This window comes from Podarcis bocagei (assembly GCF_964188305.1).
Source record: "Podarcis bocagei genome assembly, chromosome: 12".
Classification (NCBI taxonomy): Eukaryota; Metazoa; Chordata; class Lepidosauria; order Squamata; family Lacertidae; genus Podarcis; species Podarcis bocagei.
The window spans coordinates 22565856-22585035 of NC_138137.1; the positions used below are offsets into that span (position 1 = coordinate 22565856).

The window sequence follows — 19180 nt, forward strand, 5'->3', positions numbered from 1 at the left end:
AACAAGTTAATTCAGAACAAAGCCACATGAGCAATAAAAGAGTCTAGAGAAGATTTTTCCCCCCGAAAAGGACCCTGCGTATTATTACGAGCTACTTGTGGCCTTGCTTATTAGCTTGGCCTCTAACAATAAATTTAATTGGCAGTCGTGGTAAGTTAGGAATGGAAGGTGGTACCTAGTGGCCAAGGTAAGGGCTGAGGCCCGTGTTCTGTCCAGGAGTATTCATGGCAAGTGAGGGAAATAGGGGTGGGTTTGGGGCTTGCTATAAAAGTCGCAGCACACCCTTTTGCTGCTGGTTAGAGAAAAATCAGGTTTGCAACGGAAGGAAGAAACTCCAAGCCTAATATAGCCAGTGTGGGTACCTGTTTGCTCATCTTCTGCTCAACCTATATATGGGGGGGGGGGAATCCCATGACCCTGAACGAGTGCTGACAAGAAGCATGTCATCTGTAAAAAGCCTTGGACCCGGGTAGAAACAAACATCACCATCAAATGAGTGCAATTGATCATGGCATCCTAGAGCTGGAAGGGACCCCGAGGGTCATCCAGTCCAACCCCCTGCAATGCAGGAATGCCCACAGCCCCCATTGGGAGGACTCAAACCACCAAGCTTCTGGTTAACAGCCAAACGCACCGACTCACTGCGCCACCTTTCTACAAGGTATGCATCTTCCTGTGCATCACCTGATAAGGGCTGAACCCCGGCTTCCTTGCAGGATTAGAAGATCCTCTACTATTCTTCACCAGGGGATTCAATTCTCAGAGTGGTTTAATGATCCTTCTTCCCAGAGAGCTCCAGGAATTGCAGTTCTGTGAGTGGCATAGGAGTCTCCTAACAACTCTCAGGACCATTAACAAACTACAGTTCCCAAGATCCTTTGGGAAAGTAATAACTGCAAAGTGACATGAGAGTGCTTTAAATGGATAATATAGACGTGACCTAAGTGTCCTGTATTCCATGGATTCTGCAAAAGGCTGCACTGACCCTTCATACCACAAGGGGAAGCAAAGAGAGCTTACTATTGCATGCATTGCAGAGGTATAAAGTTACACTCCAGTTCTAGAGGTGGTGTTTGTTTGTTTTAGCATAGCGGTGTTTTTTCAAGTGTGGCTTTCTGGGAGGAAAGGGGGGGCAGCTGTAGTTAGAATAGGTCCTAAGCTGGCTATTAGGAAAAGTTGAGGACGATGGATGAGACCAAACCATAGGAGACTATGATGGTGGAGGTGCAGATTAGGAACAAAGTTTGCCCCTTTTGTTAGGATAATTTAGACATTGCATGAAGTGGGACTCCTAGGCCAGGCTATGGCCAAATGGGAAATTGCCTTCAGGCTGCTTTTTGAACTGTGAGCAGAGAGGGAAAGGCAGGGTCCCCAGATGCGCTTGACTCCAGTTGTCTTTTGGAGGAAGTGTGGAATGCAGGGGAAATAATGTACTATATAGCAAGAATCTTAGAGCTGCTCTCCTGGGACAAGAGAAAAAGAATGTAAGCAGCTCCCTTTTGAAGACTGGCTTTCCGCTCCTGTTTCTCCAGCAGCATTAATGTTGTGCCTCTAACATTAAGAACATGAGCTTTTGTTTGCTGTTAGTCCATCAGCAGGACACCAAAAAGAAAGCAGGAAGCTGAAGTCTATAAATATTATCCCTTAATTATATGGGGTTTGTATCGATGAGTCTTCACCCCAGGCACCATAACAAACAAAGGGTTTCCTCTTATTGTAGCCATGTGATTTTATTATTTACTGAGAAAAGATAAGAGCTGCAAACTGGAAAGCAGAAGCACTCCTCTCTGATGCAACTATTTCACTCTCCCATTGCCCTGAGTTGCAAGGGCAGCCTTCGCAGAGTTTCTTCCAGCAATGTAGCAACTCCAGTGGAGGCTCTCACATGGACTCTGGGAAGCTCTTGCAAGATCTCATGAGAGCCTCCCAGAGCTCAACAGCTATTTTTGTGCAAGGTTTTCCCAGCATGGAAATAGCTTTTAAGCTCTCCACCGTCATTGCATTTAATTTGTGCAATTTCAATTGGCCAGTCACCAAGTATGTCAAGTTGAAATTGTACAAGTTTAAATGTGTGTAAAGTGTGAGTGATCTGTAATCTGTTTACAAATGTGCAGGTGGAACCGGTGGCTGAATGGGCTTCAAAAGCTAGCATAATGTAGGAATCTAAATCTAAAGATGCTTGTTATAGCTTATAAAGCCCATGAGACCAAGCTGCTTGAAAGATCTCTTTTGGCAATCTGCTCATCCTTTAAGAACGGATGTTCTGGCCCTCTTGCATGTGTCATTTGTAGGGGAAACCTACTGTGAAAGACACTTGTATTTCAAGGAGATAGGTTGATTGGTCTGTAAGATTCTGCCTCCCTGCTTAGTAGCACCTTGGCAAGCGGCAAGGGTTGGGGGTTTGCTTCATTGTTTGCTTTTACCCAGGCCTAAGTAGCAGCAGGATGTGGGAAGACCTGCTGGTGGGCCAGGTGTAGGCTGAGTACCTGCCAGCAGGAATGCAGCTGCAGAGTTGATTAACTGTGCTGGTCCCTGCAGATTGGCCTTGTTTGACAGGTGGGTTGAATTTGGGTATTAGGCCAGCAAGCCACCAAGAGTCTAGAAGAGCAGAGTTTTTTTCAGTTCCAGCACCTCTCCAGTGCCATTCTAAGAGAACGAGGGAGGCGTTCATGGTGAGTCCTGACACCCCTTTTTCTAGAAAAATAGCACTGTGGAAGAGTATATAAATCTCTCAGGTGGGGTCTGACCCCTGGAGGTTCATTGTAGGTCCTGACATAGCTCAGCTGGTAGAGCATGGGTAGGCAAACTTAGGCCCGGGGGCCGGATCTGGCCCAGTCGCCTGGAATCAGCTTGTTTTTCCATGAGCAGAATGTGTCCTTTTATTTAAAATGCATCTCTGGGTTATTTGTGGGGCATAGGAATTCGTTCATTATTTTTTTCAAAATATAGTCTGGCCCCCCACAAGGTCTGAGGGACAGTGGAGCAGCCCCCTGCTGAAAAAGTTTGCTGAGCCCTGTGGTAGAGGATGAGGCTCTTAATCTCAAGGTTATGGGTTCGAGTCCCATGTTGGGTGAAAGATTCCTGTATTGCAGGGGGCTGGACTGGAGAGGATCCTTGTGGTCCTTCCAGCTCTGATTTTGTGAAAGGGCAACAAACAGGCCAGCTGGAATCTTCCTGTTACTGATCACTGGAGCTCAGGATAACTGAATGGGGAAGTGTTTTATCTTGTTCATGCTATGTTAGTTTGCTTGAAGTCCGTTTTTCTGTTTTTGTTGTGCTGTGTTTAAGCCTGCTATTTAATGAAAGCAATGTAATGTCCCTGAAAAAAAGAAGAAGAAAAGCTATTGCATTTGGCAAAAACATCATTGCACCCTGTATGTGTGGAATGTTGGGTTATCTTCCTCGTTGTTTGAAAGCTTTCCTTTTCTCCATAAGCATTTGATTCTGTTCTTGTTTGATGCATCTAATATATGGTGCTGCTGTTTGTGGTTTTGCTGCTCCTTTTAGTTAGTTAATTTGTGTTTTAATGGTTGGGTTATTTTTGCTTTTATTTTTGCTTTTATATTTGTAAGCCTCTTTGAGCAACTTCTTGGTGGATGGGGAAAGTGGGGCATATACCCATTAACCAAAAATAGCTAAATTCATATTTGACTATCATCCTGCATATCTTCATAATGTCATGCTTTCTTGTTGTTGTTTCTGGAAATAATACAAGGTGGTGCAGCATTATTAAACAAGCATTTGCGGGGGGGGGGAGAATAAGTAGCTTTTAATTGTATATTTTATGAAACAAGGGAGATTTAGTACACACATTGAATTGATTGTTTCAGTTTTTCATAGCAATAGAAATGATTAAAAAAACCCATCTATACAGATCAGAGAAATGTTTTCAGGGAAGGAGAAGAGATAGCAAACTATGACAGATGCTAAATGTTAATCCTTCATCCAGTCTAGAAAATTGTAGGAAAGTAATAGAATACCTGGAAATTTTGTGCCATATGGAAGAAGTTGGAGGCAGAAGGAGACTGACCTGATCTTTCAGTGATATTTATGTTAAAACGTATTGGGAAGACCTAGACGTATGCAATTAAAATGAATAAGAAATGAAATGAATGCAATTCAGATGAATTTTTAAAATGAAAATGAATTGAGAAATTAAAACAAAAATTTGCACACCTTTTAGTAAAGAATTTTAGCCTCTTGCAACTTGAACAAACAGTACCTAATTGACACAAACTCTGCTGTGTTATTGAAATTAAAGGGTTTAGTTTGTTCATATTTCCTGGCAGACCGATTTAACTGTGTTCTTTTGGGATTTATTTATGTTTAAGTGGGTTGTAATTGTGCTGTGCTTTGTGATGCCTTCTGAGCACTAAAGTCAAGTCATCCTGTACTATATTTGAAACTGATTTACTAGCTGAACAACATCATTACACAACGTAAACACCATTAAGCATGGTAGATAAATGTAAACATCTAGCAGGTCTTGCCTCTGTCCGGTTGTAATTCACATTGCCCTAAAGCTAAGTGGTCACTAATTTAATTCAGACTGAAATTAGTTGCCAACTATGTCACTGCATTATTCACCCTTTTTAGAAATAGTGTATTACACTGAAGCTGGCTGGAAAATTACCCTGAGGTATGCTGCTTCAGTCTAAAGAATCGCACACACTACTAACATTTTGGGAGCTGTAGTTTTTTAAGGGTACTAACGCCCCTGTTCCTCTCACAGAGCTTCATTACTCAGAGTAGCTTAACACTCAATTCCTCTTTCATAAAACTCCAGGAATCATAGTTCTGTGGTTTTCTAACAACACTCAACACCCTTAAACTGCAACTCCCAGAATTCTTTGGGAGAATCCATAACTGTTTAAAGTGGTATCATAGTTCTTTAAATGTACGGTGTGATTGTGGTCTGGTCATGATTAGCTGGTTATCTCTGTGTTCTTATCAGCTATGAGTTCTTATCAGGTGGAATAAAAATAAGATAGATAGATAGATTAGATATAATAAATATTTTAATTTGTGGGTGCTGCTTAGCTGCAAAAATACAGAAGGCCCCCGATGAAAAGTATTTGGTGTTCCAGAAGTGTGTATCTCATCATAGCTAAAATAGGCACATCATGAAATATGTCAGAATCAGATAGCAGCCTCAGCACTGTCACTTTTTGCAGAGCAGGGAGACAAAATAAGCCCCTTTCTCAGTAATTGGTTGCTCTGCTGTACTTATCCCCATTTTCTTACTGCCAAGTCTCATTTGCTCATTTATTCTGTGATTTGGATTGACAGTGCCTCTCCACAGTCATTCTCATTACAGTAGCCCAAGGGGCATAGTGGTCTTACTTAACGTAGGAAGGACTCAGACAGGGAAATGTTGCCTGCTAGAATCCTGCTCAGAAGATTCTGTAGTGCTGATCATGGCATTTGATTCTTTCCTACCTGCTGGTAACTTGCTAGATGAGGCAGCCGGCATGACTGTAGTTCATCAGCCATCTTTTGCATGCATTCTTGGAAAAGGACCACAGCTCAGTGGCAGTCTGACCTGGTATAAAGTGGTTTACTACCGGTATTTTAATTTGTTGTGCCTAAAGTAAATGGACAGCTGAGAGACAGTTTCCACTGTGTTATGTTTCACATAAGTGGGCAGCACCGGCCCTACCATTGTGAAGCAGCTGCCTCAAGCAGCTGATTGTGGGTGTCAAGAAAGGCAGAACATTGTTACTTGTAGATATTGTTGTACTGTTTCTCTGCCGGGGAAGGGAAAGAGCTGCTTGTGGGACTTATGCTTCCAGTGCCTGCCTTGGATACATGATGTGGGGTTGAGGGGAATTTGGTGTTCTGCCTCAGACAGCAAAATGTCATGGGATGACCCTGGCTGGTGCTACGGATAAACATTCTGTGCACTCCACATCATATGCAGACACCTTCGTCATGTGGGTTGTGTCCATTTGTGTTTAGACCTAGGCTTCCAACCATGCCCTTTCTTGCTTCCAGACTCTGCATGTGATTGGGCTTTCTGAATGGTGAATGAATGCATATGTGGTGAGGTGCATGGGCATGCTTACATAGGCTGGCTCTTTACCCGCTACCAGAGTCTTTACAGCATTAATGCATTCACAAGCATATTTAGCACATACGTGCAGATTTTGGAAGGTATGTGCTGCTTGACTGAGAGCGGAAAGGGCCGGGTGCGAAAATGAGAAAGACATTTCACTTAATCCTGTGGCGGAAAGCAGGGCTTGTGAGCCTTTGTACTTGTCACTAGTCATAAAAAACAATATCCTTCATGGCTTGTGCTTAATTCATTACCATTTCAATATGAAAAAGGGCTCCATCCCTTGCAAGCCTTTTATCCCCTAATTAGATTTTCCTGTTATTGATGCTCTCATAATAATGGCTGCATCTGAATGGAATTTATGCTGTTAGGTGACATAAAAAAAAAAAAACTGCACAGAACCAGCGCATAGAGGCACCATATGTAAAGTGCCACTAACTGCATGTTGTTTCCCTGATAAGCGCTCTCTCTCTCTCTCTCTCTCTCTCTCTCTCTCTCTCTCTCACACACACACACACACACACACACACCTCTCTCAACCATCTAATGTTGTGACATCTGTGGCATTTAAATGTCTTACTATGAAATGTTTCTTCCCCCCCCCCTCAAGTACAAAACCCTTTAACACTGAGGCAAATCGTGCTCAGCAGAGAAAGCGAATGCGTGCGTCGGAGTGATTTAGAGGACACTGTATTTCCAATGATGTCATTGTAAATGAGGCTGAGCAGTTCAGCTGAAAACACCCATCTGAAAGCCAAGACCTTTCTGGCGGTGGAAATTGCTCAGAGGCTGCTCAGGGCTTTACCCACATCCAGTAGATTAGGGATGGGGAGCCTGTGGCCCTCTGAATTTCCCATCAACCCCAGCCAGCATGGCCAATGGGAAAAGGTGATGGGAGTTATAGTCAAACAACTTCTGTAGGCCTGCAGCTCTGTGGTAGATACATTGAGTTGCTGTTGCATTTTATCAACAGACAAGCCTTCTGACTTAGTGTGTTTGTTGCATTAGTGGCATTTAGTTGTCCAGACTTGTTGGTGGTCTACAACAAATAAAAGAAAAGCAACCAACTAGGTCTTTAATGTATGCACACAGCTGGTGAGTGGCCTGATAAAAATGTGGTTTATTCTGCAAAAAGTGGCATCTAACCACTAACTGAATTTCTTCGTATTAACACATCTAAGCTGGTACCGTTGTTTGTCAGGAAATCATTTACTAGCCTTGTGTTGTCCAAGTGACCACAAAACAATAGGGTATCTTGTAGTTCTTTAAAAAGTTTCCAAGTAGTTCTATCCGAGGAGGGTGCAATGGCGTGCCAAATTATTATTATTAAATAGTAAATAATAATAGGGGGATAATGATATTCAGCATTAGCCATACTCAGAGCAGACACACTGGAATCAACATAATGTAAGTCCATTTATTTCAATGTGACTGCTTGGAGTATGACAAATGTTGAATATTGCCCATAATTAAGAATTAGTCCTAGTTTCCTTGGAAGTATCTAGGCCTGTGTTTTGAACAGGGACAAATCTCAGCACTGCCATTCTATAAATGATGACTAGCACCATGGTTTTCAGCCAAAGTGGAACACAGCAATTACGTGCTGAAAAGCTCTAATGCCTTATACAGATTTATTTGGTCCATCTATGTCAGTATTTTTTTTACAGAGATTGGCAATGGTTTTGGACAGACCTCTTGATGCAGCCACACCTGGAAAAGCCAGGGCTTGAACCCGAGGTCTCCTATGTGCAAAGTATTGAGCTGAAGCCCCAAAATTCCATCCAGTTGTGAGCGCCTCATGCCATTTAGCCGAATGAAAAGTCTTATCCACCATTTAGCAGTGGTATCCTGAGTCGGGCTCAACATGTTAAATTTTATTTGGCCAATACTGGTTTGTTTAGCTGCAAGAGCAAGTTTTGACTGATTTATCATAGAATGATTGACACCATTAGGCTAAATAGCTCGGCACAACTGCTGAGGATGATTTTGTTTTAACGTGATGTAACCTTTCCCAATCCAATATCCATTTGAAGTGTTTCAATTAAATGAATAAGCCTGTGTGAAAGAAAACGGGCACTTGCCTTTTAAAAACCATGTAAAGGGAGTTTTAAGTGATTCAGCAGAAAGCTGTTGCTGAGGGCCACTATACTGATAGAAGTATTTGGTGTATTATACTCTTTGCAGAAATCAGGATACATTGGGCAGTGTTGCAAGAACAGCCCAAGGTAATTCAAATGTCTGTGCTTCACCATCAGATAACTTACATGGTTATATGATAGCATGCTGGTGTGGAGTGGTTATCTCAGATCAGCTCTTACAGAGAGCCTTGTAATCATGTGATACCCGCTGGTGGAGACAAGTTTATCAAGTGAAACCCAGAGTGTGTCATAAGTACCACCTCACTTCATCAGAGAAAATTGGATTCCACTTTAATCGGATAGAGTATTGATAAGTGTTTCACTTCCAATGTAAGGATTTTTTTAAAAACTGCTTCAGAGTGGGGTGGGAGGAAGCTCCACATCTTTAACCCAGGGTGTATCAGGTTGTCAGTTCAATAGCGGGAGCCATAGAAGTAAATTTGACTCATACAATGCTAGGACAACCTAGCCATTTTTGTCACTTTCATCATTGTCTTGAATACGAAATATATCAGCAGGTTCACATTGTCAAATCACACCAACATTAAAAACAACAAACTGCACTTGCTGTTGAATTCCCTTTTCTACACAAATATTAATAGTTGCCAATGCATTGGGTCACCCTATGCAGCATGGACATATGAAATAAACCTAGGCCAATGTATCATGCAAGTTCCCATGTAACTGCAAATGCCCTTTAAATTTTTGCAAAATAAACGGCTTCTAATATCATGCTCCCCGATCCAGCAAATTGCTCCAGGTGCAGCTGCTCCCCTGTCCATCCCATAATGACAATGAATTGTTCCTTAAGCAACATTAAGAGCACTTCACAGCAAGCCCTGTCTTGAACAAGGGTTGCCAGCTGTGTCGTTTTCCACATGGTATCTCACTTTGGAGACTTTTTCTATCTTCCTTCAAGCAAGGGCCAATTATTTGTCCCCTACGCAGAGGCTAAGGGACAAATCAGGGTGCTGCCTGCACAACTTTGGGGCCTTTTGGGGGGCACTGTGAACAAGTCTTTCTGACATCAGTTGGAAATGTCCATCAGACATTTCTCCTTCATTTTTTTTCTCAGCTTATTAATAAGGCAGGTGCAGGGAGCCACTGGAATAAAATTGGAGCTCCTGTGACATTGGTCCTCATGCACATTGTGGCAGGTAAGAATATTAGGATATGGCATTAGATTGGGTAACTAAACTTGACTGAAGAAGCCATGATTTGGTCTGGTTCTTGAGCAGAGAGGCCCATAATTTCCTGTTCTCAAGCAAAAAGTTCTTCATCCCTCTGCCATTCCTGTTTAGTCTTGTTACAGACTGTCCGTCCTTTCCTTGGTTGGTGCACCCAGTACCATGCGATCAGCAAATGCCAATAGATGTGACTGTGTCATATTTCCATGGGCTCAGGCAGCTGAGCCAATGAGGCGCCAATGAGCCAAGTCACCAGCACAAACTGCAGAAAGATGTTGTGCCAGTTATGTTTTTACTCTGGGAGGCAGTGCAGTGCAGGGGAAGGGACACCACAAATGAGATTGCAACATGAAAGGAAACCATTGCACTTTACTCTTGCTGTGCTTAAGTTTTAAGGAAGAGGTTTCTTTTCGTGAAGAAAACAAAACCAGATGAGGCACAGGCAGGAAGCAGAACTTCCCGGTGATTTTAGGTGTGTTTTGACGGCTTGATATTGCACTGGTAGGCTTATCTATATCTTTAAAGGTGTTTGGAAGGCAACTGGAGGACAGCAACATGCAATGATAAGGCTGCTAGTTCACTGAGCAAGAAGGTATCGTCTATCCCAGCATAGTTTAAGATAAGCAGAACACAGATAGCCCTTCTTTAGTTCCACAACTTGATACCGTTTCATCCACTGGACTTGAAAGGGGTGTTGAATTTGCACAACCACAAGACTAACACAACTGTAGTCTTTGCTTAAGTGGCGACCCACAGTTCAGAGGCTAGAGGCCTATTTAAAAGCCATCCTTTACCCCCATCTCTCGTGAAAAGGGAAGTGAGCTGTTCTGCTGGTTGCACCTCTTATCTGGCCACACCCAGGCTGTGCCCGTCTCCACCCATTCAGCAGAGAACTGGCAAAGAAAAAGTGTCCAGGGGAAACATCTCTTGGAGGCAACAAGATTGGTGAACCGATTCTGCAGATGCAAAGTTAATGCAATCTACTCTGTATAGCCTTTCACTGTAGGACTGCCTCTAGTATTGTCACTGGCTGATCCACTGTTCAGGTGGTAGTCCTGATTCAGTCCTTAATGCTTCAGCCTACAACATTGCAGCTATTTATACTTGAACCTGGGGCTTCTTTCAGCTGGAACTCAGTTCCGGCACCTCTCAGCTGGGCGCCATTGCCATGATAAAAGAACAGAACATTTCCCCAGAAAAATAGCACTGCTTGAACTGAAATCATTTGAGTAAGAAATCCTAACTGTGTTGCTTAAATGGTGTATCTCTTATTGAGAAGGCTTTGCTGGAAGGGAATGGTGTTTCTGAGGTGCACAGAACATTTTGGATCAAGCTTGTCTTATCCGCTGAGCATGGTAAGCACTCACTTGATTATCTTGTCTCTAACAAAATTAGGGTTGACGCTGGCACTCAACAAAAAGACAATTTAAATCTCTTAAAACTGACTTCATTTGCTTCAAATTTATTGCACCTTGTGATGTCGTACCCCATTTTATTATTTTTAGCAGAAACATTAGGAGGCAGATCTTGGTTTGTATATTCAGCTTACAGTGAGTATGAAATTTCGAAAAACAAATCCATGTTAAAACCACGTAATGGGAAGATTGATGGATCTGGAAGTTTAAAAAGGCTATTTAAAAACCTGAAACAAAACAAAAATTGAATTTCAGTTTTAGGCCAATAACATGGGAATTGTATCATAAAACATTTTAATGTGAATTACTTCTTCACTTCCACAAAATGATAAAACTATGTACAGTATTTTGTTTGCAGTTTGGTCACTTTTACATTAGCTGTAGACATCTGCAGATGTTCTTAGGTGGAAATAGGTATATGCACCTTACTCAGGCATTTAATGGCTGACTGATTGCACATGTTCCTTCTATGCAACGGCTCTCCCACAGTGCACTGTGCCAGGAGTAAGCACTTTGTATTTACATTCCCCTTTTTATTTATGGCTCAACAACAAAAAAAGAAACCCAAAAGAGCAGCACTTTCAAAGCTGAACACTGCCAAGTATCTTCATCATAGAATTTTGCTTAATCTGTGCATTTGCTTACATTTTCAGCCCTGATTTTTAAGTTAGATGTGCAACAACAGGCCTAACACAACAATCTATTATAGAACTGCACTGCTCCTAAATCAAGGAATCACTGCACACCTAGATTTTCCCCAAAAATCAAGGCACTTTTCTGAGCAATGACAAAAGCTCCTTCCCTTGCCATTATAATGTATTTCCAGTCAGGAAAACCAATTTGTTTTTCTGTTAAATGACAATGATATTTTTTCTGCACAAGATTATTGAATCATGACATCTTTTACACATATACAGAGTGTTTTAGCCAGCAATATTATTTCCATGTTAGAACAATTCAGTTGCCTCTGCACACAGAATTGCTATGTACATTCACAGTTTTCATGGATAGTAATTAGCTTCTCCAGTTGTGCTTTTAAAATTCCAGGATTTCCCCTCCCACTAGAAGTAAGTGCAAAGCAAAATGTCTTGTGCAGCTACAATGGTTGCAGAGTTATAAACTCCAAAATAATGAGAATGTTCTTTCATTCTCCATTTTCTTCACCCGCCTTTTCAGGTATAGCCTCCAGGCTTCGACGGGGCTTTGAACCCTCGGCTGTTTCTGATCCTGGCTTATTCAGTCCACATGAAACAGTAGCATAGTGGATTTGCTTTAGGTTCTCCAGGGCTTTGTTCTTAGCATCTTTGAGAAGATCAGCCTGCCCCTGTTAAGAACAAAAGCAGTCACAGCTATCAATAATGAGACCATTTTCTAGACTTGATTTATTGTACCACAGCCTAGTTCATGAAGATGAAAACCAGATTACTTTGAGCTAAGACACACACACACTGGATTGAACTGCATTCAACTGGCTGGATGCATTTAAAAGACAATAATATTTCCCACCAAACAATTCTGGGCAAATAACTTTTGCTAAGAGTTTTATTGTTGTGGATGCAATCCAAGAGCCATCAGGAGTCTATTATTCATTGTGATCCAGCAACTGCAGTGCCTTTATACTGAGCTTCTTTGTAACATTCATAGTTAGGAAGAGAGTGCCCAGGGATAGCAGCTTCCTTTCAAAAAAGAAAGATGCATGTGTGTGCATGATCACAGGCTTCAGGTTATTTTCAGTTTCATTGGCCAGCGCTCCAGGCATAGGCAGGAGAGCCTTGTTCTGAACTGGAGTTCCAATAAGTGGTTTTGGCATGGGCTGAATGGCTTATGGGGTAGGTCGGAGCAGTGCTTGTATGTAAAGAAAATGAGCATATAGGAAGGGTTGGGTGATACAATAATCACATTCTTTCATTAGCAACTCCTTTGGAGCTGTTGGTGGGGTGGCAGCATAGTCCTCTCGTAAGCGTAAGGAAAACTGCTTCTAAGACAATTCTCCCGACTTTCTCTGGAGGGTGGAATGCTTTGCAGAGCAGAAAACCACAAGTCTGGCAAAGTTCCAGACCTTGAGGATAAGGCAGACACTGCATTCTTCTAAGAAAAGCAGCTTGGACCATAAAATCATGGTCCAAGAATACAGAGCAAATCTTATAGAACTGGGAAAGACACCACTAGCTGAATAATAAAACAGAAAGACCAAAACCCCTATGAACATTCATATGACAATGTTGAGTTTTTTTCTGTAGGGAAGAACATCTATTCATTGGACTCTGGCTTCAGTGGCAATCTTTAATCGTCAAAACAAAACTGGTATCCTTTTAAAATTCCCATGAAAAAGGAAACAAAAGAAAGATACATGAAACATTATATGGCAGAGCAGATGAATCATACGTACGTTATCACAAATGTTTCTATGAACTTCAGCACAGAATCATTTATTTAGTTCATGTTGTTTTCACTTTGGTTTGTTTAAATCTAAGCTAATCTAGGCTGACTCTTGCTAAAATAAACCGAGTGAATTAAATGCTGGGTGCAATTTTCAGAGCGCTTCCAACTGCAGCCCAACTGAAGCAGTTTTCAGCTGCCTTGTCTGCTTATCTGTTACTTGTAAATAAGTGAGCTATAACTGACAGAAAATTCAGAAGCTGCTAGCAACTGCAGAGGAACCCCAAGCAAAACTCAATACTTGGATTTTTTTTCTCTGCAAAAAGGGCATAGCCAAATCCATCAAAACTCCAAAATAAGTCTTTGATCACAAATGCAAAGCAAATTATTTAAGAAGCTTAAGGCTGATACATGGCTTCCAGAGAACAGTTGCTACTGAGTGAGCTCTGAGGCCTGTTCCTAAAGGTGAGCAAGTTAATTTTAATGGGAAATAATTTAATAACACTTTCCACAAATGGCATATTCACTGCCCCATAAGGGCACTGTGATCTGCTAATGGAATCTGGCTAGTTTCTTCAAGGCTGATGATTATTGGCTTGTGGTAACACAGAGCAGACTCTCTTACTGGTAACACCAGTGCTTGTGGAAGACTCTCCCTACTGAAATACAAGACTCCCTAAAAATGTTGACATTTTGCCAGCTCCCTAAAAATGTGCTTGTTTAGGCAAACATTTCCCTGAATTGAACTTGTGGTTTGTTTTTAAACTGTTTGAATTGTTCATTTGCTTTACGTACATTTTAATTAAGGATGTTTTAACATTATTGTGTATTATAATTTTGGCTTGATTTTATAGTTGTCAATGGCTTATATGCCAAAATGGCTTCCAAGAGGTAAATTGATAAATAAAATGTTGCTTTCTGAAATATTACTAGTAAATGAATTGTTTCATAGGGTCCTGAATTTGCTAGTTTTTGTATCTTAGGAGGGCAAACAGCAAGAGTTTTCTTAAGGTGACTTGTTCACTTTGTTCATCCCTCCACAGGTGCTTCGTAAGTGCAGCACTAGAGGCCAGGAAAGATGGGCTGCTTTGCTGAGATGTGTGGGAGGGAATTAAGATGAGGTTTACAGTTTGTATGTTGGATGTGTTTCTACAATAGAATTCTATGACAAGTTAGTGAGTGGGAAGAATGAAGCTGAGAGGAGGTGAGATGAAACTGTATTTTTGAAAAACTGAAAGAAAGCTTTCAAAAGTGTGTGGGAGAGAGAGAGTGCCATGAAATGTGATGTCGTTAAAATAGATTCCAGAGTTTAGTGCAGAGATGAGTTATTCGGTGGGCAAATGGAACCTTTATCTGTTTGGGGAAGAAAGACAGGGAATGAATTACAGGCAGGCAGCTGCACTAACTTTGCCACTTCTTCCATTTTGCTGAATGGAAAACATTGCGGAGAACAAATGGAAACAACTCTGCATTTTAATTGTATACTTCCATATGAAAAAAGGCTTTGTTTATTATATGATTTTAAATTCATGCAAAATGTAAAGCAAAAATGTTAAGATGGAGTTAAGCCTAGAGAAGTGTGAAGCAAGCATATGCAGCGCCTAAAAAAAAAAGATGTTAATACTTTCCCTCCTGTGTACCTCATTAAGTACCATTGATACTTTTCAAAAGAGCGGCAAAGTATTTAATTTTCTCTTCCTAACTGCATTAATGTTAATTCAGCTGCTTCCTTTCAAAGAAGTAAACAGATTTCTAATAGCTTCACGGAGCCTCTTTAGAGCCGTAGCCACTTCACATAAAAATCGGTTTTAATGATGCCAAGTTTATAGTCTGACAACGGGGGATTCTGATATCACTAGAATGTTCTTTTTAAAGAAAACATCAAAACAGGAACACAACAACATTGGCAAATGTTCTTTTAAATAACTGTTTTAAAGAAACAAAAAGTGCAATGATCTTTGATGTCTATCATTTCCCCATCTCAAATATGGCCATGCAAAGGTCTAAATCAACTAGTAAACCACCATGCTTATTCAAGGGGGTGCAGAATAATCAGTATGTTTAATCGCCTCTTGAGGTTACTGAGGTGTGGATATAGCAATGAGAGGTTCAACCATGAAGCTTATGGCCATGGCCATAATGGTCTCTAAGTGTAATTTACTTCACATCGCTGTTGACGACCTCATTTTATTTGTACAAGTTCCATGTGTCAAAGGGCAGGGTCTAAATATGACACAATGTATATCCCCGGGCCATTGATTCCATGTGCCAGTGGCCTTTATTTTAGACATGTGATATTTTACAGGGAAGTAGCAGCCTTTGTGCACAAGGCAGCTGAAAAGGTTAAAGAAGAGTTACGTTGAGGGTTGATACTAAGCTTGCGCCATGAATGCAAAGGAGACTTCAGGAATTGCTTGCTCAGAAAATCCTGAAGATTATCTGTAGTTCTTCATCCTTGCAGATTAGTGCTACTTCACAAGTGCACCTGACACCTAGGAGCCCCTGTCCCCAATAGGGCCTCTGCCCACACTTATTTTCACTGCATTGCATTCATTTCATCACTTTTCCATAATCTCCAGCTAAGAAGGTCAAACACATCAATAATAATAATATAATAAATTTTATTTATATCCCGCCCTCCCTGGCCAGAGCCGGGCTCAGGGCGGCCAACACCAGTAAAATCACAATAAAAATATAATGGGGGGGGGCAATTTAAAAGGCAGCCTCATTTTAAAAGTAGCCCATAGATCAAAACCATAAGGGGAGGGAAACATAAGGGTCAGACTGAGTCTAAACCAAAAGCCAGGCGGAACAGCTCTGTCTTGCACGCCCTGCGGAAAGAAGTCATGTCCCACAGGGCCCTAGTCTCTTGTGACAGAACATTCCACCAAGTCGGGGCCAGTACTGAAAAAGCCCTGGCCCTAGTTGAGACCAATCTAACCACCTTGAGACTTGGGACCTCCAAAGTGTTGTCATTTGTGAACCTTAAGGTCCTCCGCGGGGCATACCAGGAGAGGAGGTCCCGTAGGTACGTAGGTCCTAGGCCGCATAGGGCTTTAAAGGTCAAAACCAGCACCCTAAACCTGACCCTGTACTCCACCAGGAACCAGTGCAGCTGGTAAAGCACTGGATGAATGTGATCCTGCGGCAAGGACCCCGTAAGGAGCCTCGCCGCAGCATTCTGCACCCGCTGGAGTTTCTGGGTCAGCTTCAAGGGCAGCCCCGTGTAGAGCAAGTTACAGTAATCAAGCTTAGATGTGACCGTCGCATGGATCACTGTGGCCAGATCAGGGCGAGAAAGGTAAGGGACCAACTGCTTAATATGGTGGAGATGGAAAAATGCCACCTTTGTGAAAGACCTCTGCTTGAGACCCTGGAGAGTTGCTGCCTGTCACAGAATCTGTTGCTGTTACTCCTGTCAGCCCCAGATATCAAGGCAATGATGGGAGCTGGTAGTCCAGCAACATCTGGAGAACCAGATGTTCTCCACCCTTCATCATCTGTGCAGCTTTTATTCCTATGTCTTTGATGGCTAAAACTAGACAAGTATTCCAGCTGCATCTAACTAATAAAGGGTGATGCTATACTATTCATATCCAAGACACAAATGTTTCTGTAAATTCAATAAAAGGACAGCATTTCCAAGTATCATCAAACTTTGTATTCAGTAGAACCATACTTGGTATAGTGTAATGTTAATTATCATATTTCTGGTAATGGTCTAAGCATGGTGGTTTACGTTTCAAAAAGTATTCAACTTTAAAAAGACATACCTTTAGGATTGTAATATTCCAGGTAAAGCTCTCCACTGCTTTTTGTAGCTTTCTCTCCTTTAAACCTTCCTTGGCTCCTATACTTTGTAAATTCTCATGGAACTCCATCGCTGGGGGAAGGAAAAACAAAACAAAAGTGACCTAAGAGAATATGAAGAAAATGAAGCGATAACTTATACAAGAAACCTCTGCCAACTATATATTAAGCCAATGTAAGTCATGTCAGATTTGCTGCAGCACAATGATTAATTTGCTCTAAACTTATGTGAGAGAGAACACAAAATAACAGGGATCACCTCATTTTCACAGGGGTCTAGGGAGGTTCACCTGGTGCTGCCTCTCTTCTTTATCATTGCCTCTGCTAAGCAATACAACATGATAGTGCATTCACTATTTTTGCATTAATACATACTGGATCTGATATGCTTGGTTTCTACCAACTAAACAAGGTGTCAGTTAATGATGACAGCTCATTAATTCTGAAACATAGTGACTTACAAATCATCTTTGCAATTTCAAAAGAGGAAAGCAAATAAAGAAAGGGCAATTTCAGAGCCCTTATAGATGAATAAAATATTTTCCCCTTTAGAACTATTCTTGAAAGTTTCAATGCAGTGTCTTGAAAGGTTCTAAAAGGCAAAATAGTCAAATGGCATGAATGATAAATTGCCTCAGGAAACACACTAGAAGGCTGCCATTTGGCTAAAGAGTATTACTGCTAGAACGAATACTATTGATAAAACTTCATATAAGAAAAAGAAAACAAGGAGAGTATCTTTCTGATGCAAAGAAACAGAATAATAGCTCTATGCAGATGGCTTCACCTGGTTGATGAGCTGAGGATACCACTTTAAGACACTGATAAATCACTTTTTTAAATACTATGCATAAAAGTATTAACTTGTCAGGGAGATGACTAGGCTACAGTTGTTCTACCTCACCTTCTAGTTTTTTTAAATGTGGAATTACTTTGTATAAGAGGATTCACTCATGCGAACCTCCATCTGAGGTGGGACAACACAAACGCACATAACCCTAGAGCAAAGATAAAACTATTGTACATTTTACCTTTAAAAGTTAGTGAGATCTATGTAGACTCATGCATCTGCATAGACCAAGATACACAGAAGGATTTTTAATCCTAAACACAGCCCATGGGAAAATTCCACTGCAAACAAAGTTACACCCCCATGTGTTTATGGGACTAAAAATGCAAGTCAAGGTTGTTGCTTCCTGAAAGAATTTGCAAAATCAGGATGCTATGTCAAAAATACTCATCTACCTTTCTCTTTACTCCTTCATAAAAGACGACTTGGTCATAATTAAATGCAGTGCAAAAAATATCCAGCAACATTAATTTTTTTTGCACAAAACAAACATAAGGATAACTAAACACTGGAGGTTTATCAGCCAGACCAAGGTTACTTATTAATACAAATATTTGATAGGTTAATATTGAACCATATACAGTGGCTTGCTAAATCAGAACCTGAGCCATGGAGCAAGTCAGACTTCACACACACACCCAGTTCAACAATTGCATCCACCACTTCCCCAACACAACTTCAGCACTGAAGGCTTTTGTGCACTGTGGGGCTCCATGCCATAACTACTTGAATCAACAGTTTGCCACATGCCTTACTGAAAATGCCTGGGAATGGAAACAGTCTACATTGTTAGTAGGATCAGACATCCTTTCTTATTGCCCATTTATGATGATTGCACATGCAAAAATTTTGCTTCACCTCCAATCTGTGCACATCCAATCTGGTAACTTTTTATACCACAAATAGCTCAGTCAGTCTTTATCTGAGGGTCATGAATTTTGAGTCCCATGTTGGGTAAAAGGTTCTTGCATCACAGGGAGTTGGACTAGATGACTCTCATGGTCCCTTCCAACTCTATGTATCTCTGAATCACATTTGGTTTTGTTGTACTTTTGTTAACAAAAGCTATAATCCCTCTTGAGAAAGCATTGCAAAACAAACTAATACAAGACTAATGTAGTAGAACATGTTGCAGAAACATCGTAAATCACAGCTGTCATATGAAGCAGTCCGTAGGAGCTTCAGTGTATAAGGACCACAACATTCTTCACACTGACACCAAGAAATGGTCCCTTGAAGGCAGAACATCTCCAAAATGCATGTGCTAATCAGCTTAGTTTGGGTAATAAGTAATTCTACTGATACTTTTAGCAGTGCAATCCTGTGCCTGCCTGCTCTGTCTGCTA

General features: G+C 41.2%; 1 protein-coding gene and 1 long non-coding RNA gene across 9 annotated transcripts in view; one reads left to right on the plus strand and one right to left on the minus strand.

Moving 5' to 3' along the window:
* The window catches only part of LOC308570250, a 36447-nt gene that overhangs the window by 5944 nt on the left and 11323 nt on the right, over positions 1-19180 (plus strand). The gene's annotated exons all lie outside the window — the stretch shown is intronic.
* Positions 10823-19180, minus strand: part of PLCL2 (phospholipase C like 2) — a 148367-nt gene continuing 140009 nt past the window's right edge. For 6 of the 7 annotated variants that reach the window (XM_081164375.1, XM_081164377.1, XM_081164380.1 and 3 more), the window contains 2 exons: positions 16948-17057; positions 11073-12119 (listed from right to left, as the gene is read on the minus strand). In XM_081164375.1, coding sequence (XP_081020501.1) covers positions 11940-12119; positions 16948-17057 — 290 coding nt within the window. In that variant the 3' untranslated portion in view covers positions 11073-11939. Of the gene's footprint in view, positions 11023-11072; positions 12120-16947; positions 17058-19180 lie in introns of those variants that run through there. The other variant, XM_081164381.1, reaches the window with a different exon arrangement.